Source organism: Mycteria americana, chromosome 6 (genome assembly GCF_035582795.1).
Source record: "Mycteria americana isolate JAX WOST 10 ecotype Jacksonville Zoo and Gardens chromosome 6, USCA_MyAme_1.0, whole genome shotgun sequence".
In the NCBI taxonomy this organism is placed as follows: Eukaryota; Metazoa; Chordata; class Aves; order Ciconiiformes; family Ciconiidae; genus Mycteria; species Mycteria americana.
In genome coordinates this window covers 51,244,754-51,268,489 of record NC_134370.1, presented here as the reverse complement: position 1 = coordinate 51,268,489, position 23,736 = coordinate 51,244,754, and the positions used below count along the sequence as shown (strand labels likewise).

Here is a 23,736-nt window from a genome sequence, read left to right as displayed (position 1 = left end):
TTCAAGTACTCCAAATACGTTTCTAATTTCCTGCTGTTCGAAGGCTGCTTGCAGTTGCTGTCTCTTTCTCACAGTTGTTCATGGTATCAGACTTTCCTTCTGCTTTCACTTTTAGGTGTTTCAGTCAAGTGAGGTTCCAGAAAAGACATCATCACCTGAAGAATCAATCCGGATGACGAAAGGAATCACCATGGCAACTGCCAAAGCTGTTGCAGCTGGGAACTCATGCAGACAGGAGGATGTGATTGCTACAGCAAATCTGAGCCGCAAAGCAGTAGCTGACATGCTAACAGCTTGTAAGGTAAAGATTCACTTCCTTGCCTAAAACTGATTTTTGTGTGTGTGTGCCTCTAAATCCCTTGAATGTTACAGTTTCTGTTCGGTTGCTTTGTATCAATGCTCTACTTTTTCAGATGAGAAAGTTAATGGTTATGATAATTTTAAGGGAATGTCTCAGGATTTTCTGTGCTATGCACAAAAAAAGAAGCAGCACTAATATTGACTATTTTATTTTCGTGAAAATGAGAAGTTTTATTTGACCTGAAATGTCCTAGTTTTCAGTCTCCTATTAAACTGGACGACAAACAATCTGTGCAAGCAGTAGAATATATGAATAATCCTATGGTCACAAATGTGATTTCAATATTTCTAGGAACAGTGAAAGGAATGGTGAAAGGATTTGCTCAGGTCTATTTTTAGTAGTCCTTTACCCCTAACCAAACCTGTCGGTTTGCTCAATTTCTTCTGTGCTTTTCAAAAATGTGTTTTGCCTTTGCACTAAAAATATCTGTACCCTGTTTTCTACACTTGCTTGAGCTAGACAACTTTCAAAAACTGGCCTGCAAAACCGCGGGGAAAGTATGTGTCATATAAATGCCTATTAAGCCATTTGGCTTTGTTCTGATGATAAAAGAAGATCTAGGCATAAATAAAAAAAAAATGGGATTATAAAATCTCATTCCTTTTGGTCTTCAGTAGTAACACAAAAGTGCCTTTGCCTGTAAATTATATTTATTTATTTTTGCCTTTACATATATGGAAGATGACAGTAAAATAATGGTGCTCTCTGTGAGGTGTCTGATTTTCAGTATTTGGTCAAATCCTAACTGCCTATGTCAGTGCCAGATTAATTTTTAGCCTAATACTGCCCAGGTGGAAGGGTTAATTTTGTTTTTAAAATGATCCTCGTGCAAAAGTGCAAATTCTAATAGAACTTGGAACTGGATTTATACAAAACCATTGAATGAAACTTTATATTTTTACTTAGTTTACTGACAGGATTTTTAGTGTCTGACAGTTCTTGAACACTTTGCATGCTTCAAATTTTGATTCTGTCCTCTCTGCTTCATAAACTGAGAAGATCAACAAAACAAAGCAGCTCTAATCTGCATGGGAAAATTAAACAACTGTGCTACTTATATGAGAACTACCATAGCCTAAAATGCCTTAGGTACAATCCAGTTAATTGAAACTTCTAAGGGAGGCTAAGAACAGTTCATAGTTGTGCAACATTCTAACAAATCAATTCAGGCATGAATTCAGATGCTGAGGCGCACTAAACATCCTTTGTCATTTGGAAGTGGCTAGTGCAGACACATTTTTGTTTCGATCTCTCCAAACAGGCAGCAAATTCTCAGGAACAGAATCCTCTGTTTCCAAAAATGTTATAAACACATCACATACACAATATACAGCCCGATATGTAATTTTGAACATTTAATTATGAACATTCATCTTTTATGTTTACATTTGCTCCCAGTTAATTTAGTGGTTTCGGCGTTCATGCATTGCAAGCAGCCGACAGGATGAAACTTCCTGCAAACTGCACAGTAGAGGTCTGGGATGCTGGAAAAGCATTCGTGATCTCCCAGGGAATTACCTTCACAAAGAAAGCAATCTACAGAAGGAAAATGGCTGGGAATCATTTTACTTACCTGTAATGATACACTGACAAGGAGTAAGATCTAGTTTTATCTTGTCTAGCTTTCCTAAAATCAAGAGTGGTTATTGGGCAAACAGGAATAAAAGTCTCCAGGTATACTAATTTTATGCACTATCTAAAATGCATGACAAAATAGCCATGTCATTTAACAAAGCTTTTAAATATACAGTTTGTACCAGACTTGATTTAGAAAATAGTTTCTACAAATTTTGCTCAGAGGCTTAGAAATCTTATGCCATTAATTTCTACAAATTGATTACTGTACATGGCATTTCCATGATAAGCCCTTCCCTTAAGCCCTTGAATTTTAGGGGTAGGAACCAGCAGTCTTAGCCTCACTATGCCGTAAAAGCTGTGGAATGCAGCACAACTTGGTTTTTGTGACATTTGACAAATACTGGAGGGGTTTCCACTGTGATTAAGCTAGTCTGTACAATAAGCACTGACAAATAATCAGATTTTGATGTCGTTTGGGCTAAGACAAAAGTGCGTGTATATGATCTATGGTAGAATTGTATAGAACATAGCTCAGACTTCCCTGGTGTCAGGAATTTAAGTTCTATTTCATTGCCAGTAGCCTAAGGCAAGTAGTATAAGGGATTTGACTTATTAGCAGTTATATATATGCTTGTGCTTGTTCTGCTATACAAGAATTTACAGTGCTCATTACTATTCTACGCTTATAAGTAGATGCCGTTTCAAAAGACAATGAGGTTGATTACTGCAGGATATAATGAACCAAGACAACTCTCATTAAAGTCAGTGGAAACACTGTAATTACATTTACTGAAGGTTAGAGCAGGCCCTAAGATAGTAACAATTTACCTATTTGTATAAAATAATGACTATGCAGTAAGTAACCGGTGCATAATATCACTATTTTTAATGATTGCTGTTGGAAAGGAAACAGGTACAAAAGGTCCGTCAAAAGCATAGAAAATAATTGAAATCAGTAGTGACTTACATGGTTATATAGCCCGTAGATTGAGGGAAACAACTATTCACATTTTCTCAGCACTTACTAGACTGCATCTAGAATACTGTGTCCAGTTTTGGGGTCCCCACAGGAAGAAAGGCACTGATTGAACTGGAGCGAGCTCAGCAGAGGCCACCCAGACGGTTGGGGCTGGAGCACAGGCCCTGTGATGAGACACTAAGAACTGCCTGTTCAGCCTGGAGAAGAGGCAGCTTTGGGGAGACCTCACAGCAGCCCTCTAAAGCCTACTGGGAAATTGCTGAGAGGAGACAGTGTCGAGCTAGTTACTTGAGGTGCATGGCAGGGAAATGAAACACGGGTCACAAATTGAAACATAGGAATTCCCAGTTATTCCACTGTGGGGATAAATAAGCATTGGGACAGGGGCCTAAAGACGACATGAAATCTCCATCTTTGGAGGTTTTCAAAGACCTAAGTGATCTGGTCTGAATTTAATGTTGACCCAGCTTTAGGCAGGAGTTTGTACTATGTGAATTCTCCAGGTTCCTTCAAACAGCACTGATTCTTTGACTCTATCTCGGTACATTTTACATCCACAAGTGCTGACAGGCTAGAAGTTGTAGTATTAGAGTCAAGTAGTGCTTGCTGCCTTACTGTTTTGAAAGCACGTGAAGAGAAAATGAGGGCTGATAGTGAAGAGAAGCCTTGGCATGAGGAAATAAATGTGTACTCCTGTTCTTCGGACACGTTTCAGTTCGAGATGCTTCGGCAGGCTTTCTGTGCAAGTCTGGAGAAGTAAACATTTCTGTTGTGAGTCCTAATTGGTGTAGTGAGATTTCTGTCGGTATGTTTCTGGGTTACAAAAATGTCATCCTAAAATGACTTTATCACCTCTTTAGTCTGCTGTGAAGTTATGGTTTAAGACTCATTGAACCTTAAAAATGCTCCCAAAATATTCTGATATCAGTCTTGGCTATGTATGCAAAGCATAAAAGGAAGTTTATATTTCTCTCCTACAGATGTTTGCTCTGATTGCATGTGTAACAACAATATTTAAGTGCAGAAGAGGCATATTAGTGTGCTTACAATGTATTCATAGGAAACACTGGGGGATCCTTCTGCCCTATTTGAAAATGAAAAATAACCTGTTCTGGATTTTTTGGGCTTCTGGAGCTTGTTTGAAGTATGCTGAAGATGGGGAAAATCCTATCCTGTTTCCTCCCATCTCCTTTCCCTTCAGATTATTTGTTGACAAGATGAAGAGATGAAGCTGGCTAATGAGAGCCGTTTTCGTGCTCTGCTGATCTTGAACTTCCCGGCAGAGGGAGCCCATAGACCAGCTCCAGGCCCAGCTGGCAGCAGCGCTTGCTCGGGATGTTGAGGGTTGCAGGAAGGGCTCAAAACAAGTGAGCAGTGAGACAATCCCCCGTCCCAGTGGAAGATACGAGGCTGCAGGGGTGGAAGGAGCTGTTCTGTGAGAGGAAATGCTAATTTTTAATATTTTTAGGAAGTTTCACTTGTCAACAATGTCGTGGTTTAATCCCAGCCAGCAACTAAGCACCACACAGCCACTCGCTCACTCCCCGCGGTGGGATGGGGGAGAGAATCAGAAGAGTAAAAGTGAGAAAACTCATGGGTCGAGATAAAAACAGTTTAATAAGCAAAGCAAAAGCCGCGCACACAAGCAAAGCAAAGCAAGGAATTCATTCACTCCTTCCCATGGGCCCACAGGTGTTCAGCCATCTCCAGGAAAGCAGGGCTCCATCATGCATAATGGTTACTTGGGAAGACAAATGCCATCATTCCAAATGTCCCCTCCTTCCTTCTTCTTCCCCAGTTTTATATACTGAGCATGATGTCATGTGGTATGGAATAGCCCTTTGGTCAGTTTGGATCAGCTGTCCTGGCTGTGTCCCTTCCCAGCTGCTTCTGCACCTGGCAGAGCATGGGAAGCTGAAAAGTCCTTTACTAGTGCAGCAACAACTAAAACATCTCTGTATTATCAACACTGTTTTCAGCACAAATCCAAAACATAGCCCCATACCAGCCACTATAAAGAAAATTAACTCTACCTCAGCTGAAACCAGGACACTAGCACTTCTGTTCAATAAAAAAGTTCCCTAGAAGTTTATTTTAGAAAATACAAGGCTTGAAAAGGCTGCAGTTTTCACCTTTTATTAAAAATAAAATGGTTGAATTAGTCAGGCTTATGTCAGACGTCAGACATTATACTTAGTGGAAATCCTTAAGAAGTGAAAGAACTGACTCTGCTGCTGCTTCTCTGTATTGAAACAGATGTTTCCAGCACTGTCTATTGCTGTGTTAAATCCCTATGTCAAGCTAAAGCCATTAATAAGCTTTTACTTACAATGTGTTACCAGATAACAAAAAGCAGCTAATGCTTTTTTTGGGTGGGTGGGTTGGCTGGTTTGGGTTTTGTCTCTCTCATGTAGAATAACAATATCCTGGCACTTCCATAGCACTTTTAATCTGCTGTTTGCAAAGTTTTCTATAAGGAACAAACTATTATCTTTATCTTGCGGAATAGAGAAGGAAAAGTGAGACGCCCACATTTGACTGACGCGCTGGGCTGGTGGTTGACCTCTGATTAGCCCAAAGTCTTCTGGGGCCAGCCCAGTGCTTTGGTCTCTAAAGCAGATGGTCATTTCTACTTTCATTCCTTGATGGTAGGCTGTACAGGCTTACAATTAAAAAGAATGGTTTTAGCATATTTCTAACCTGTAAGATGTAAACAGCTATTTGCGGGTGGCCTACACCTACAATTTTTATTTTTGTTGGCATTAGTAAAAAAGAAGAGCCACAATAGCAAAACCTTTGCACTGTAGAACTGTACATACGCAACCCAAGAGGCCATTCCAGCCCCAAGATGTTTTCCAAGTGATATATTTTCATTAGAAAAAATCATAAATCCTCCAGTATTTTCAGATGGTTCTTCAAGGGTTTCTCTATTTGTTCTCAACTGGCAGAAAGAAGTAGTACTACTGCTGACAATACCTAAGGAAGGATACTAAGACTGCAGATGCACACCCAGACAGGAGGATGTGCTGATAAAAGAAAAAGTGTTCCCAATGCCATTCTCAGAACTGGAGCTCTGCTGCTTTTCAAGCACAGTCTGCTTACACCTTTGCAACAGAAATGGCTGGCCCTCAAGCTTAAATGTCATTTGCACATTATGAAAAATCTCTTCCCTTCTCTTTCCCCTATCTTCTCTGTGTTGACCTCCTCTTGTGGGAGCAGTTTTGGGGTACTAATGTTATTTTGCCTCCTCAGCAAGCGTCATATCATCCAGATGTGAGCGAAGAAGTTCGAGAGAGAGCCCTGCACTTTGGAACAGAATGTACCCTGGGATACTTGGAACTCCTGGAACACGTTCTCCTGGTAAGGAGTCGTCTGCATGGACATACTGGATCCCTTCCAAGGAGAATAATCGCTCTGACCTATTCCTATAGTGGCTACTAGTGACACGTTTTTATCAGTTTGTCACAAGATTATGAACAGTTTAGTTATTCAGCAAAATCAAGCTAAAGTAAACTCAGTACTTCAGCTCAAACTGCGAAACAGAAGGAAGACTGGAAATACTTAAATGGGACTGAATTCTGGATCAGATCTGGAGGCAGTATGGGTCCTGACCTAAAAATGGTCCTCGACAAAGAAGTTAAAATAAGACACTTCAGGATTCTTTTAAGCCCACTATAAGCATTAGACATATTAGGCACACTCCTGTCCCCCAGATCAAAGAGGTTATGTAATCTTTATGCCAGCACTGCCTCACAAAGAGCTCTCCAACTCATGCCAGCCATGACACCCCCAAAGCTCTGCATAGAACTTCTCCACTCAAATCCAAACTCATGAATTCTGCTGTCAGTTGGCTTTTCTTGACCATACATAATTATCACATAATATATTGTTCTTCTGTTGCTATTACATGTGTAGGAAGCAATAACGTGTGTTTGAACTAACATTTGTGAGATATTGAAGTTTCTGGAGGTGACTTAAATCAGCAGTCAGCTTCATGGACGCCCAGAGATTTGTTTTAAGTGGCTTTAAGCTGACGTATTAAAGTCTCTGAAGGTGAAATTTGCAGCCACTAACTGCAGATTAGCAAATCCAAGTCAGCTTTACTGCTGAGAATACAGCATGTCTAATCATTTACATCAACTCATTGAAATATACATAACATAGAAGTAAAGTCACAGTTATGCTTGCCACTAGCAGGGAAAATGGTTCAAGAAAGATTGAACTGGTTAATGTAATTCCTAGAACTGCATAGCAGTAAGTAATTTAGCATTAGAGGTGTGATGCATTTTTAGTTTAGAAGTATTCTGGGGAATTTTTCAGATTTGGTCTCCTGAACTCAGTCATAGTACTTTGTTTCAAACTATATGCCAGAACAGGCCAAAGACTTGAGTCAATTTTTGCTCATTTTATTTTTCTCTCTCTGCGTAAATAAAGCAGAACAGGCCTTTCTTATCTTAAGCTGCTTTACTTTCAGGGCCTGAAAGCCATGAGAAAATTACCCCACACACACTCAATGTTTGCTGCGTTAGAAAACTGACTCTGACCCAGATTACAACCACAATTGAGGAGCATAATGCTTGCATGGAAAAAAAGATGTATGGAATGGTAACTTCATCTTGACTCTGCTGAAGTCTGTCTAGAACTAGTCATGTACACACATAATACCTCCATGCTGTGCCCTATAAATGTAAACAGGATCTGGAAAGTAGATGAAAAAAAGATCACTTTTGGAGGAGCATTGGCCCAAGTAAATGACAGACTTTTTGCTCCAGGGACTTTTGCCCTCTTTCCCCTGAGTTCTAACTCTTGGGAGTTGTGGCAGAGACACAGTCTAGATATAATCCAAGTGATTCGTTTGCTTGTTCTGTGGTTACCTGAGCTGTTCTCCTGCCGTACGCAATCTTGCTAACTTAACATGCTAGCTCAGATTTGTTTTACTCAGAGAAAAGAAAACGGTAGCAAGGTGGTTTCAGCATCACACAATCCTGTTGCATCCTGATCCCTGTTACTCTGGTAGTTTAGAACCGTTAGGTCTACAATCTCATTTAATTTATAACCTCCAGAAATGCAGGTCATCTCAGACTAGAAATCTTTAATTAGTCCACGTGGCACCTTGTGATATGATTGTTCAGTCCATGCCCTCGGTAGTCAGGCCAGGGGATGATTGCATGGGTGTCTCAACACAGGGATGCCAAGGAGTACTATTCAGCAGCCATATTTCTTTGAAGATGATAGTTTTTAGGTGCAAGAGTTGTCAGATGCAATATCTAAGATTTCTTAAGCCAGTGTTTTGATTTGTGCAGCAGTTGCATTGGGCAAGTGGCACAAAACTGACTTGATTGCTCAAAAGAATATTCCTCTAATCACCTAACTAGGGGTAGGGTGCGGGAACACACTAATTGAAGCTGTTGGGCATGCACAAATTTGTATAAAACAGCTTGTAAATTGTATTCTTAGCAAGGTTAAAGACTGACCTGCCCTCCTACATATTCATATGCTCCATCTCTGTCAGTATTGATGCATGCTGAGTTGAGGGGAAGTCTGAAGCTTTTGTTGTTCTCATGCCATGCCTGTACATGACTCTGCAGGGGATGACAATCTGCTGTGACTTCCAAATTGGCTTTAAAACAATGCAGTTTGTAAACTGCCTAATTTTAAAATTTGCATCCATTTGTTCAATTCCAACACTGTCACCACTATCATACATGGTGTCACTGTTGCTGGAGCAGAAAATGTCATTCTTCGCTATAGTCCTGACCACATTCGTGTATTTTTGGACGTTTTTTGCTTGTGTGGGAAGATAACCCTTGAGATGCTCAATGCTCAATTTCTGCCATACTAAGGGATTATGCAGTGTGTAAACCTTGGTTATAACTGTGTTGTTACATTTTGTTAGCATTGCAGGTTATTTAGCTATTGAGGATTCATTTACTTCTGTTTAATATGGAAACTAGTAGATTAAAGATCATCCTTAGGAAGCAGGAGACCAGCCCACCCATACATTGCCATGGCAGTTCCAGAGAGACAGAATTCCTCGTGTGGCAGAGTTCTCACCAGGCAAAGTTAAGAAAACAATTCAGTTTAGTTTATTCTGTCAAAGTAAGGGGTTAGGCATTTGACTGCAAAATGGGAAACACGCTTACAAAAAGATAAAATGTATTTTCAATGCGCACCTAGTTTTCAGAGCTGCTTTGCAGGGGAGTTTTTGAAAACATTAAGAAAATGCACACCTGAATGTGACTTTCAAGGCTCAACCTCTTGTTTTGCTCTTAAATCTCTCTATATATCTGTCACTCTCCTCTCAGAAGTAGTTGTTGAGTATACATGAATTTCCAGAACTTAATCTTTTTTTTTCCTTACAATATGGTAATTAAAACTGCAAATGTTGTTCCTGTTCAGGGGAAGAATTCAACTTCACTGTGTGAATCTGGCTGTTTTCCATTTGAAGAAGCACAGTTTAATACTTGATGCAAATTCAGTTCAGAGATGTCTTTCTTTCCCTTCTATTTAAGGGTCTTTCCTAGGGTTGGCATTTCCATTGTGTTCACCATTGCTGATTTTTTTCCACAACAGGCAGCTAGCGCTAGCTTGCAGAACTCTATAATTCTGTTTCTTAGAAATAGTGACCAACCAGTTTGTTAATACTAGAAAATCAGGTCCTCTCCAGCAGTTTAGAAAGACTAAGCCTGATGCATAAGTATAATGACTACAATATCTGAGAATGGAGTGCTAAAGCTGCATATTCCTCCCACATACTCACACATGCACCTCTGTTTTGGAGAATTCTGTCCTAGTTTTAGTACTGAGAACTTCCAGACAATATTGTCAGTTCCTGTAGAAATGCAAGGCAGTGCCACTTTCCTAGTATGCATCAGACGTTGCAGTGTAAGCCTTTGCTCCTGGTGATTCATTGACAATTGTATTTCTCTCACTGGATTCGTGTTTTCTCTCAGCCAGTTGCTGTGTAAAATAAATCTTTCACTAGTGTGCCTAGAATTTTCCAGAGTTCTCTGGAATCCTTACTAATATGCATTATTACATTTTATCTTTTTCTCTAGATCCTTCAAAAAACAACTCCAGAACTAAAGCATCAGTTGGCTTCTTTCTCCAAGCGGGTTGCTGGTGCTGTTACAGAGCTCATCCAATCAGCAGAAGCAATGAAAGGTGAGTTGGGCAGCCTGGCTACCAGTACAGTGTGCTTTTTACTCCAGAGATGACGATCTGTCATTTTTGTAGTTTAAAACAAAACCAAAAACTAACAAAAACCCTTTTAGTGTGTTCTAGGTGTCTTGGTACCAGCTACTTCCATTCTTTTAATTTCTCTGCTGGTATTCACCTGTTCACAGTGTTGGTAAACATGTCTATTTGACCCTCTCCCACTTCATGTGATCGGTCATAATTCATCTGTAAATCTTGTGGCCTTTGAAGATGGAACCATCAAGCAGAGCACTCAAGAGCCACAGTAGCAGAAAACAAAATACAGTATCACGCCTCTTGAACTGGTGGCTGAATTGTAATTGGATGGCTGGTTCCTTTCCTTACACTCACGTTTGTTCAGTCAAAATAAGTCCTTTGCTTTGCAGTGATAGTTGCTTTCCAACTTCAGATAAAAGGGGATACCATCATCTTACTGAATTAATACTCAGCCTCTAGCAACGACGGCAATTTTAGGTATATAGTGCTTACAGTCCTCTGTCTGGGTCCTGCCCTGACAAAGTATGTTAATGAAACAATGAGACTTCAGAAAATTGTGGTCTGGATGATTTCCTGAACTCTTAGAATTGAACAACTTGTGGACAAATATAAATTCAGCACTCAAATAAGCAATGAATTCCATCACTTAGCAGAAGTTCACTGTTCTTATAACACGAGTGATATTTTTCTCGGATGCTGACTTCCTTAGTAAAATTTTTATGCAGCGATGCATACAAACTCTTAGGACAACAGTTGTAACATTCTACATTTTAAATGAGATTAATATATATTAAGGGTAGTGTTATTAAATATTAGGCCACTACTGCTGAAGCACATCTACTAGCAGATTACTGGGAACTTTACTCTAAAGAAACCTTCACAGCCATCAGAAAGGCATATGAGCATTCTAATCTCATAGGTAATAGAATGCTACTGTAAAATATTTGATAAAGCATTGCAATCACTTCTTTTTTTAATTCTGCACCACCCCAACAAAGGCTTCTAGTAAATTCATATTTGTTCAATCATTCTTTCCTAACCTAGGCCAGAGAACACTACACTCATTTTTCTGATATTCTGTGTAATATACACTGCAGGTTTTCCTCAGTTATTTCCTACTTTTATCAGTATACATTCCTTGGAAAAGAATCCTGACTAAACACTTTTCATATATGGGAATCCCTCATTATTTTCTTATGGGTTTTTTTTCCTCTATGTCTTAACATAGTTACTCTGTTTCATATAACAGTGATCTACATTATGCTTTTTCCCTGTTCAGGTAAATTTAGTGAATTCTTGAGCCTTTTCTGCACTCTTTGTTATGTTTCGAAATTTCCGTTTTCATTTGCTAACAAGCCAAGCCAATATCAGAATTTTTCTATTCCCTAAATGCTTTTTAAAAATCTTTTTATTGTCCTCATCTTTGGAGACATTTATTCATTTCCAATAGTTTTTGCATTTTAACTCATATTCATTAAAATAAAAATTCACTTTTTATTTTTTCACTTACTGCCTGTAGGGGATTTTTTTTAATTCACTTTAGAAGCTTTTTTGTGGAAAGTAAAATGTTTTTTCACCATTCCCAATTTTCATTCCTAATTTTCATCTATAGATACGTGATAAAATTCTGTCTTGTAACTGATTTAGCATGTAAATGTTTTCACCTTTGTGAAATGCCTTTTTTTGAAGAGGAACTGCTACATTTTACAAGTTTGGTTTTCACTGTGTCTAAACATGCTGACTGTATCAAAAATATTTTATTCCCTGCTTATCTGCCAATATTAGGGTTTAATATAGAATTCCTTCATCTTGTACACCATTTGAGCTGAGAAATTGTCTTTGGTAACGTTTTGATATTTGATATAAAATACATGTATACATACTATATAGGGATTAGCAGTATGAACCATAGCTCACTAGGATTACAGTACCATGTACTTCAGTTTTCTCCCAGCACATCATTTGTATCAGAAATAGTGTGGCCAGCAGGACTAGGGAAGTGATTGTCCCCCTCTACTCGGCACTGGTGAGGCCGCACCTCAGTTACTACGTTCAGTTTTGGGCCCCTTACTACAAGAAAGACATTGAGGTGCTGGAGCGTGTCCAAAGAAGGGCAACGAAGCTGGTGAAGGGTCTAGAGCAGAAGTCTTTCGAGGAGCAACTGAGGGAACTGGGGTTGTTTAGCCTGGAGAAAAGGAGGCTGAGGGGGAGACCTTATCGCACTCTACAACTACCTGAAAGGAGGTTGTAGTGAGGTGGGGATCAGTGTCTTCTCCCAGGTAACAAGTGATAGGATGAGAGGAAATGGCCTCAAGTTGTGCCAGGGGAGGTTTAGACTGGATATTAGGAAACGCTTCTTGGCCAAAAGGGTTGTCAAGCTTTGGAACAGGCTGCCCAGGGAAGTGGTTGAGTCACCATCCCTAGAGGTATTTAAAAGATGTGTAGATGTGGTGCTTAGGGACATGGTTTAGTGGTGGACTTGGTAGTGTTAGGTTTATGGGTTGGACTCAATGATCTTAAAGGTCTTTTCCAACCTAAATGATTCTATGATTCTATGATGATAAATAGGAGCGAGTCATTTTGTATTCTCCTGTGATTTGGTCATCCATAGCAGAAACTGCCTTATTCTTTAGCTGGTGCAATGTTGATCCATAAGTATTCAAGGTTATTTCCTTTGAATCAGACATGGGTTATGCTATTCCTGATGCAAAGTGCCAGTGTCCTTCTCCCCAATCACTCTTCCTTAATAATGATTAACATTTCAGTTGATATTTTAATACTAGGTTCACCCAAACTTTCTGATCCAGTTTCAATAAGTTTAACAAGGCCTTAAGAGATTTTTTTCTTTGTTTTTTTTTTTTTTTCATTCTAGCTTAGTCTTCCTTCACCTGGTATAAACTTTTCCCATCCTTTTCTGTTTCCATCTGTGACGCCACTTCCTGCCCTTGCCCTTAGTAGTTATGAAATTAGAAGTTTTCTTTCTGGTTTCCTTTTCTCTCTCCATCTGATTTTCCTTTTGGGTGTTTCATTGCTTCCCTCAATCCAGAACATGAATGCTTTCTGAATCTTGTCATCCAGAGAATAATGTTATGAAATTGAAAATAATAATGCAATGTGGACCTACAAAATTTCTTTGAGCCAAGAGAAATGCTAAAAACTCAACAACAAAAAACAAGTTGACCTTTGGATATGTTACAGAAACTGCTTTGGCCTTCTCTATATTGCTGTTAGAAACACATTGCCAAAAGCATGCTTTCTTCAGTCAATAACTGAAGAAAGTTACTTCATCTCTAACCACTGCCAAAAAAGAAACTCTGAAAAGTGTGCTGTGGATGATTATCTGTTGTCTATAGCATGTCCTCTTTACCATTCTGTCAGACTTCTCAATGTACCTTGCAACTTGGTCAGGTTAGAAACCATCTTAGTAAGAGCTCTGATACACGAAAGTTGAGTGACATTTAGTTTTGTTCCCAGTATGGACAGTATCCCTTTTTGAAGCTGCTTTGCTTACACAGTTCTTAATTATGTACCTTTCATAACAGAGTAATCCTGCTAAATACTTCTTTTCACTCTGGCTTACATTTTGCTCTCAGTGGCATAAACCACAGTGTTTTTATGCCATTATGGTACTAAAATCAGCTTTCCACAATGTGCATTCCGTATTTGACACTTGAAGTGTGATTGTAAATCACCCTGTTTGAATGGCAGTTCACAGTGGCACTGAAGTTATTGTCTTCGTCTCCATTAATTTCAGGGACAGAGTGGGTGGATCCAGAAGACCCAACAGTCATTGCGGAGACAGAGCTACTAGGGGCTGCAGCATCAATTGAGGCTGCAGCAAAGAAGTTAGAGCAGCTGAAACCAAGAGCCAAGCCAAAGGTGAGTGTCCATCCCCATTGTTTCTTTGAAGTTAATAAAGCAGAAGATGCATATAGCCCATATATTGGTGTATGCTTTATTACTGTCCACCATAATGGTATAAACAATCAAACCTTGCATCAGTCTCAGTGCTACTAGACACTGCACTGGATGGGACTTACCCCTGAAGGAAGAGGGTAAAAAGATGCTTTTCAGGGAGTGAGTCAAGCACCAGCCATGAGCAAGCAAAGGAATAAAAGCCAAATGTTGGAAATGCTTTTAAGAGTTACAGTATCATTACTGTTGATTATTTACTTTTCTGTTTCCAAACACATTTTACTGATGTGAAAAGTCATTCTCACTTGCTTTCCTTTGAAGACCCTTTGTTCTTATCTGAATGTGTGTAGTATAGCAGGAGAAAGCAGCAGCAACACAGAAGGGATTCAGCAGAATGCAAAAGACCTTCAGGATTTTCTGAGATTAAAACCATAGCATTTTATGCCATGCTAAAAGACTAGCTGCTTCAGTATCAAATCAGATATGCGGTATGACCATTTCTATTTAATTTTCCTGAAGGAAAATAAATTACAGTTCATTATGAAAACAAGTAGTGTTGCATGTTGCCAGGTCATTTCAAACATGTCTCTGAATATATTATATAAAATTAAGCCAACTATTTTCATGCATGGTACAGAGGGAATATATGGAAGTGCTGTTACTTGTGGTTGTATGCACACCTCACAAGACTGGATCACAGAGGATTGCTACCTTTTGCCTAGTGTGGAATAACAGGCAGGTTTTAGAAGAAATTACCATGTTGCCTAGAATTGCATGTCTTTAAAATGAAAATCATGCTTTGGCTGTATAATTGACTTCAGGAAAGGACTATGTAAGTTTATGCTGCTTTGTAGGTGCAAAACTATTTTCTAAGTAAAGCTAATGAGAAGTCTTTCTAAAAAGCAGGGCCTCAAGAACATTCAGTGTTGGATGATTGTTTTCAGTGCAGGGTGGTATTTTGTCATTCAGGAACATCAGATGAAATAGTTCTTGGTAGCTTCACTCTTTGAGGACTTCCCACCCCCTCTGCTTAGTGATGGGAATAAATTAGCTCATGAAAAAGAAATGCTCTTTGTCCTGCATTTTTTAACGAGTACATCCATTTTGTTTATAAAGAAAAATGGTCCTTTATAATGAGATTCTACAGAGCAGAGGACACAGGCTGAGTCTGAGGAGAGGAAGAGTCCTCCATCACCTTTTCTATACAATCACTGCACAATAGCATATGTGTGTTGCCTAGTAACCATGGAGCAGTTTCCTTCCAACATCTAAGCCACTCCAGGGTCATTGTAATTTCCTAGTGAATACAGATCCCACACCTGCTCCTCATTTAACATGTTAATTTGAGTAACCAGTCTGCCTGTGATTTATTGGTCTGTTTATTTGTCATTTTCTGAAACTAACATTCATATCCAACTGTTTATTTAATTTGGGATTTAAACAGCCTTTACATGCTTTTTTAGATGTTTAATTCCTTCCACAACATGGATTGTAATACACATCACAGGTACTAGGAAGATCACAGAGTGGCTCAAATACCACTTTTTCTGCTGAAGACTTGTAGCTTGTATCCTCCCAGAGTAGGATTTCCTGCTTTGAACAGGCTCTGTCTTTCTGATGCTCATCTTCGACAACATACATAGTGTTGTAGTGTGAATGCCTAGAGTAGGTAAGGGGGTGATACAATTGGTTTTTCTTATGCTTAGCCTACAAAAAGCAGGAATAATAGCTAATTTCTACAATGGAACAGCTAGACCAATATCCTGCTTTGGTTAACAGTAATCATCATCAAGTGAACTTGCAGAGAAGTCCTTAGTTGGTAATTTTAGAATAATCTGCCTGCAGGAAATACCTCATCTTCATCATTATTACTTGGTGGCTGATTCTCTATTTTTGGGTAAGCTTCTGTTACTGGGGCAGGGAGTGGGAGTCATTTGATTTAGGTTTGAAATTTTCATCTTTGTGTGTTACAGTTTGTCTATTACCTCTAAAGAAAAAAAATCAATAGTTGAAGGTAGGGTTTTTTCTCATTTGTTCCACTATCTTAATTTTTTTGATACTTATGGATTTTTTTAATTCTTCTTTTCCTTGTTTTCTCTTCCTATTTTTGCACCTGTCATACCCCCTTCATTTTCCACTACTGGGATTCATCTTATCCCAGAGAACAATCCCGTATAAGACACAGACCTGCTAACAGCTGCCCATGTTTTATTGTATGATGCGTATTCTGTTTGCTTTAAATCCTGGTCGTTTGGCTGCTGGTGAACGTGCTCCTAAAATGCTTAGTCTGCTAGTCCACTGCCCTGTTGATACCTTGTTAATATCTATCTGTCTTCTGAGCTTATATCTTGCAAACACTTTGAGGACTCTCCTAAGTAGGTGTTGTTACTCCTCCCCGTAACACAAAACCTGTTCGGTATTCTCATTGCAGTATTCACACTGGGGAATGATCTGTGAAGCAATGAGATCTTTATTGTTTATTAAGCAAGTTTTGGCTGTCATATTTCCCTTAAATACAATTACGTTTTTCCTGAGGGTGGACTCCTTTTTTCTGTTTTCCATTCTTGAAGGGTCAAGTGTCTTGCAGTACAGCCACATATTCTTCCTGTTATGCAAATATGCCACTGGCTGTAAAATAACAACCCCCAAAATTAGTAATTTTTTGAAGAAGAAAAACATTTTGTCTAATAAAAACTACATGCTTCACTCATACTGGAAAAAGAACACTTTTAAGGGAAAAGGTGCAGTAGATGAGGTACGACAGCAGAGAGCATTGCTGTACCTACCCTATTCTGTTGGTATGCTCTTCATGCTTCTATGCAGGCTTATGCCTTCAAACACAAGTGTCTTACGTAGTCAATAAGAGTTCCCTGCTGTTAGCTTTCAGCAGTTTGTCCTTTTTTTTCCCAAGATGAATCAAACCTGGATGCCTTTTTCTGCAGGACTCTGTGTGATATGTTTGATATATTAGGTTGTTATTTAATCCAACTATATATCAAACATATTCCTACAGTGTCCTGCCCTGTCTCCGGGGGTTTTAACATAGTAGAAGGCAATATGAAGGAGTACATTGACTCACAAGCAGGCTTAGAAGACTTCCTGCAGACTCCTAATCTAATCTGATTTAAAATATATACATGAAGGGCTCCTTTATCAGTAGAGTTGCTCTTGGAGGGACTTTTAAGTTGTGTAGGGCTTTTTATGACAGTGAGCAGCAGCTGTGCCAATAACTGACTTTCACTGAAATGGTTATTGTTTTCTGTGGCTCAGTGCAGTAATGTACCCATAGCGGTTTTCTCTTTATGAAATAGAAGATGAGACCTGCTACAAAATAAAATGGTTTGTCTTTTTTGTAATTTTTTTTTCTACTGTTTAGCAATGAGATTGGGGGCTCATTTGTTCTCCTATTAACCCTGACTTTATTTATGCTACCCCTAGTGATGGAGATTCTATAGAAAACTGGTTAAAATACAGTACCAAAACATCTCAAATTATTCTTTTTTTAATGGCACAATCAACATTTTCAGGATATTTCATGCTACAGACTGTGTAGCTAGCCTAATAATTTTGGTTTGTCTGTTCTCGTGACTTCATTTTCCAATCCATTTATACCCATACATAGTTAATAACAGCTTACTAGTTTAAGCTTGTGGAAAAAGAGATGCTGATCTTCACGGGGGCTACTTGAGGAAGGAGAAGCTAATAATTTGTCTCGTAGATCTGGTTTTCTAAAGAAACCGAAGTAGCCCTCTCAAGTAACTGAAGTCTTACAAGGTGAAATTTTCTGCCATGTATCACATTGCTCCTAACTTTGTTCATAAAGGCTGTGAACTGACACATTGTGAGGGTACTGTTGATGAGTGTGAACTTAGACAGTTCAGGACACACTCTTTAATAACAGGAATGGGTAGAAGAATTACTTCTCTTGTAGGGCGTTTTGCTGTGTTCAGTCTTGGACTGCTACATGTCCTTGTTGCTAAGAAATGCTCTTTGGAGAGTACCGGCAGGTAATACATAGCCACAGCGCTGACTGAACATTGTGCCTACTTCCCCATTTCAAACATGAGTATCCATCCCTCAGATGTCATACCTGAGAATGCTGAAGGGAGAACTGCAGGGAAGGACTAGAAAACAAGGATTTGTTAGAAAAGATGAAAACTCAACAGAAGTTCCACAGTTTGAGTGCTGCTCCACAGTGTAAGGCTGCTTCAAGTAAATTCTCCACAGAAGGGATCAACTGTCAATAGAAAACTTCTTTCTTTTTTTTCCAGAAATAAAAAGAAGTTGTGAGATGACAGGAAATGTAGGATTTGGAAGTTCGAGAAACTCAGGGTGTGGTTTCTTTTCCCCACCCCCCAAATTTCAATATAATTGGAAAGAAATTCATTTGGGACACAGGGGGGGAAAAAAAAAATCTGTTATCTGGTGAGATACTAAGGCTTAGCTATCTGTTCTCCTGCTGAGCTTTACTTGCTGCTCCATGGCGGAAGTTAATCCAGTCATTCTACAATAGCATTCTCAGTAATGCAAGATTTGATTTCTCTGCATTCCCTTTGAAAGTAGTCATTGTTGCTTAGTACTTACATGCAATATTTAGTCCACTCACTACGCAGAACTGAGTTCAGACAACTACTTTTCTTCAGCCTCTTTTTGGTGGCTGATTTTTTGCAAATTGAATACCATCTGGGCACATACACAGCTGCCTAATAGATCAGAGTACGGCCATGGGCATTTTATTAAACTTTACGAAAGAATAACACCTCCTTTATAATAAATAAGCAGATACTGAAATGCTCACTCACTTAAGTTTGAATTCCTGACAATGCTGACATATAAAGAATAATACACAATATATTTTATGTTGGAAATGAAAATTTAAAAACTCTCAATAACGGGGAGCCTTGGACAAAAGTAAAAGTGCAATAACAGTCTGTTAAAAGTAAAAGTGCAGTAACAGTCTGTTAAATTTACTATCATCCAGTGGTACTTCTGCTGATATTTCAGTTTAAGTCTTTAGTCAACTTAAATCAAAGTCAACAATGCATCTATTTGAATAATGAAAAGAAATCTGATAGTGACTATACTCAATTCCATGTAGTCACTTTGGTTTTGTGATGTCATGATTGAAGTAAGAGTTTTATAAATAAGACTGTTGCATAAATTCAGGACCAATGTGATTACCACCTAGATAATAATGGTCATGATGTTACATTGCAAACATTGCCAAAAATTCATGTGGAATGTGACTTGCTCACTTTACAAAGCAATTTCTGATACTCTTATTACAAAGACATATGCTTCAGTTGATGGGATTAGCCCAATAATAAGGCAAGATAAATAGTTTGCCCTGAATTAGGTGGCTTTGCCTAAAGGATAAGAAAAACTTTAAAGTGCCAGACAACTTCATCTACACATCAGTTTTTATTTTCAGATCATTCAGTTTTTCTGGTGTCTGTGGATGCTACGGTCTCATCTCCTGGACTTTGTTTTAGTTATATGGCAGTTTTGTGAAGTGCTGCAGGACTGAGCACTGCTTGATGCACCCTTTTGTAATGATTTGTAATTACTCATCTTTTATTATTTTATAATTGACTAATATTTCATCAGATTGCCGTGACAGGAGAACTAAACCTGACTTAAATTTAGATGGATGCGCTTAGACTGGTAAATGAAGTGCCCAGTTTTCTAACTCAAAACCTACTTAGCTGGTGTTCCTAAAGTTAGTTATTTGACACAAGAATGCTGTGGTTGAATAAGTTGGAAGAAACCTGTATTTCAAAAGCCTCATCTCTCACAAGGTGGTCTGTTCTGGTATTGTATCCACTAGCCCTACTGGTCATACTGCATTGGATTCTGGTAGGCTTGTGATTTGATCACAAACAAAATACATTCTGTTGGTTTATTTTGTATAAAAAACAATCAGAATACATGGCCCAGGCCTGGTTCTGTTCAAAGTAACAATAACCATTTATCTCTATCTATTTTGTTAACTGTTCAAAAGCTAGTAAGCGTGCTTAAATAGATAAATGTTTTCAGTATTTGTTTAAATGATTCGAAAGTCAGGGAAGTTGTTGTTTTATGGAACAATAGATTTGCATTTTAAATAGCAAGAAATCTCATTAGGAACAGCTGATCTCTCTATTTGCACATGCTTGCTGAAAGACACGTTTGGATGACTGAAGTGTTCCAGACAGACCTTTGGAACTTCATAACTCCAAGATGACTAAACTGGACTGCTTCACAATGCTGCTCTCTGTGAAATGACAGCTCTTACCAAAAGCTGTTAAATCTATGCAATTGCTTGGTATCTACGTTACATTTCTTAGTACAGGTGAATGAGACAATATACATTTATCACTGTTCTTTTTTAATGCTTTAAGTATTTAGAAAATGCTCTACCTAGTTTAGCAAGCCTGGAAGCCAGTATTATAGCACTAGAAAGATACTTTTGATATGGAAAAACAAGAATTTCTTTCAGACCTGCACTTTTCTGAATGTAGTTTTGAGTAGCCCTTGTGGAGGTAATGTGTTAGAAAGTTGAAGCCAATTCTTTAAGTATCTTGTGTCATACTCAGTTTCCCATGTGAGCAGCCACAAGGGCAACTTAATATTTAAACTCACTTATGTTGACTCCCAGCTTTAGTCCACATGAAACTCCTTTGCAGAAAATGATGTTGTAGGTCTTGTTGAATTTACTGATGTGTTCCAAAATCTTCTTGTCTCATTTTGTGTATGTCCTCAATCTTCAAAATACAACTGCTTTCAGGTGAATAATGTGTGACATTGTTCTTTCTTGGTTGTAGCAAGCAGATGAGACTCTGGATTTCGAAGAACAGATCCTGGAAGCAGCTAAATCCATTGCAGCTGCTACCAGTGCCCTTGTGAAGTCAGCTTCAGCAGCCCAGAGAGAACTGGTGGCACAGGGAAAGGTGGGTAAACAGGACAAGTAGCAACAGTGGGGAGGGGGGAAGCATCAAAATTGAATCTAGTTTCTGAACTGTTCTGTGTTAAAACAGTAGGAAAGGAGCTTGGAATGACTAATGAAAATGTAAATCTTTTCCTTGCTTATCACAATACACAACCCAGGCCTGGTTCTGTTTAAAAAAAAAAAATAAAATAAAACCAAACAAACAAAACAAACACAATTATGTTTATTTAAACCTCGCAAGTGTAATCAAGTGTTTGGCTGTTCAGATGTTTCAGCTGTGGGGAGTTTTTGTTTGTGGTGTTTTTTTCATTTTGTGAAGATCTGTGATTCAAGCTAGTAATGTATAGTCCCACAAGACAGCTTTGGGATCCAAAAACAAATGCACAGTATACAATACCACTCTGGACCAGAATAGCAAAGGGCCTCACTAATTGTGCCCTCAATGTTTTGTTGTCTGCTTCAATGGGGACACAGGCCTGCATGCAAATTCAGTACATTTAAGTGGATGTGCTTGTAATTATTGTTGGGACCAACGGAAAGAGTGCTTATAACGTGTCATCCTTTTGGTCTGGTCAGGATTGAGGTCTTTGTAATTCATTTCATATCCATCACTGGTTTTTTTCCCCAGTTAATACACTTTGAAACTTAAAATCTGAACATCTAACAGATGTGTGGCCTGTGAGAACAATTTGTTATAGGATCATTGTTGTTGTATAGTTGTGGTTTCCTATTTCATCTAGTTCTTTATTCTGAGCAGACTGTGTCATAGATCCTGTCACAAAAGTGCTATGCTGTCTACTTCAGCTAGGATTCCTGGGGAGCTTGTGCTTTTAGTTCCAGCAGGAGCACAGAGCACTTGTTTCAGAACAATAGTGATGTAACTGTTTCAAAAGACCCACCATAAGCTGTAGCTATGGAATTTATCAATAATGCATAAAAAGAGATATTATTAATACCCATTGAAATGTGGCTGTGGAGACAGTCCAAAAAATGAGAATTCTGACTTACCTGCTTCGCTTAGATTATTGTGCAGTCTGCTTTTATGTGATAAGACCTGTTCTTATTTACTTTCATTATGACATAAAGCTTGCTTTACTTTCCTCACCACCACCACCACCACCACTGTAAGGTTATACAGAATAATACAGAATGTATTTCTATCCTGGTACCAGCCCTGAATCTCCCTCAGGTTGTTTTGGCTTCTTTGCTCCCACAGATAGGTTTCTGTTTGTGTCTTTCAGATTGAGGCTAACAGCAATTGTATCCTATCCCATCCAAATCCAGATAATTACTAAAACCACTTTAATCTGTCTGAGGAAAGCTGTAGCTTGCTGTTCCAACAGAAGCACATCTGTCAAATATAGTGCCATACTAACAGATCTGTTCAGCCTGCTTTACTGAATTTAGCCATTTTGCTTTATCCATCACTCTTACTATAGTAACTTGCTGAAAGATCAGGAATTTTTGCAGCAAATGGCTTTTGCTGATAGTTTCTTGCCTGCTTGGAGGATCTGCAAATGATACTGTGGTCTTTAAGGGAAGAAATTAATCCCAACCAAAATCAAAATTTAATGAAACATCAAACTTCAGCATTGTGTGTGGCACATCCTCTCATTATGATACTTCTCACAAATAAATAAAGCCATTAAGATACTTCTGAAGTAATGAAGCCCTAACCTGTTTTCCTTCTTCTTTACTAATACTAGTGCTTAGGTAATTGTCACTATGGGGTATCCTCTGACTGCCTGTATCTCCAGGTCAGCCAGAAGTATAGGAAGCTGGCTTCTAAAATGACTGACCAAATTCTTGCCCATAGTGAATGGCTCCAACCTGCCTGGTGGGAAGATTTTGTTATTGATATCAGGGAAAAAGTTTTGCTTTTGTAAGAAACCTTCTGAGGCATGTGGTATGGACTCCTCCCAGAAAAGCATGTCTGGCACGTAGTTGGGAAGGACAAGTTTGATATGCTCCACATCTGTCGCTTCAGTACTGAACAGTAAATGGTATTGACTATTGGCTTAGATGCCTCACTGACCTTTTTATTTGGTATGGAGGCAATGGGAAATTCTTACCCAACTGCATGGATGTGTGCGAACCAGGCACGTTCTTGTTCCAAATAAATTTCTGACATTGCTTGGTAAAGGCTGTGAAAGTATCTTACAGGGCAAATTGGTGCAATATTGTAGTTGAAGAGTTTGCTAAAGAAGTTTTAAGTGAAACTACTTTCCCCTGTGGAATTGTTATAAAAGAATTAATTTGATGTTAGGCAACTGTTTCCATTTCTGCAGTATAGATGAAGTCTGGGAAGTTGGATCTGATCTATCTTCTTCCACACCATCCCCATATTCACTTGCTCACACGTGTGCACACACACAAAATTCACCACTAACTAGACTCCTGTATCTGTGGTCTACTTAAAATACGTTTTCTGGGGATGATTATGCAAGAAAACCTTGAAACCTAAAGAATTCAGGGACCTAGTGTATTCTTTTGTATAACTGATTTCTCAGTTATACAAATGTGTCACCATAGCTATGAGAGAACACGTCTTCTGTTTATGTTGATGCTACACATAAGTATTCGATTCCAATCCCTGGGATCCTCATTATGCATGAATCTCTGTTTCCATTTATTTTAAAATACAACAAGTTTCTGGACCATGTTTACATTTCACATCTTCTAGCTTCTCTCCCAAAAACTCAGAGACCCAGGCAGTTGGGGGTGCAGGGCTGGCAACCAACTGTAGAATTTTGTTTCATTACTTTCATCTGATGTGGGAAG

At 38.7% G+C, this 23,736-nt stretch overlaps 1 protein-coding gene and 1 long non-coding RNA gene across 10 annotated transcripts in view; one reads left to right on the top strand and one right to left on the bottom strand.

Moving 5' to 3' along the window:
* The window catches only part of TLN2 (talin 2), a 221,293-nt gene that overhangs the window by 188,008 nt on the left and 9,549 nt on the right, over positions 1–23,736 (top strand). For all 9 annotated transcript variants that reach the window (XM_075505789.1, XM_075505793.1, XM_075505792.1 and 6 more), the window contains 5 exons: positions 116–301; positions 6,171–6,278; positions 9,977–10,082; positions 13,867–13,991; positions 20,831–20,956. In XM_075505789.1, the coding sequence (XP_075361904.1) occupies positions 116–301; positions 6,171–6,278; positions 9,977–10,082; positions 13,867–13,991; positions 20,831–20,956 (651 nt within the window). The remainder of the gene's footprint in view (positions 1–115; positions 302–6,170; positions 6,279–9,976; positions 10,083–13,866; positions 13,992–20,830; positions 20,957–23,736) is intronic.
* The window catches only part of LOC142411623 (uncharacterized), a 44,976-nt gene continuing 37,413 nt past the window's right edge, over positions 16,174–23,736 (bottom strand). The window contains exons 4-5 of the long non-coding RNA XR_012776223.1: positions 20,649–20,938; positions 16,174–16,655 (exon numbers count right to left, since the gene is read on the bottom strand). This is a non-coding gene — a long non-coding RNA (uncharacterized LOC142411623). The remainder of the gene's footprint in view (positions 16,656–20,648; positions 20,939–23,736) is intronic.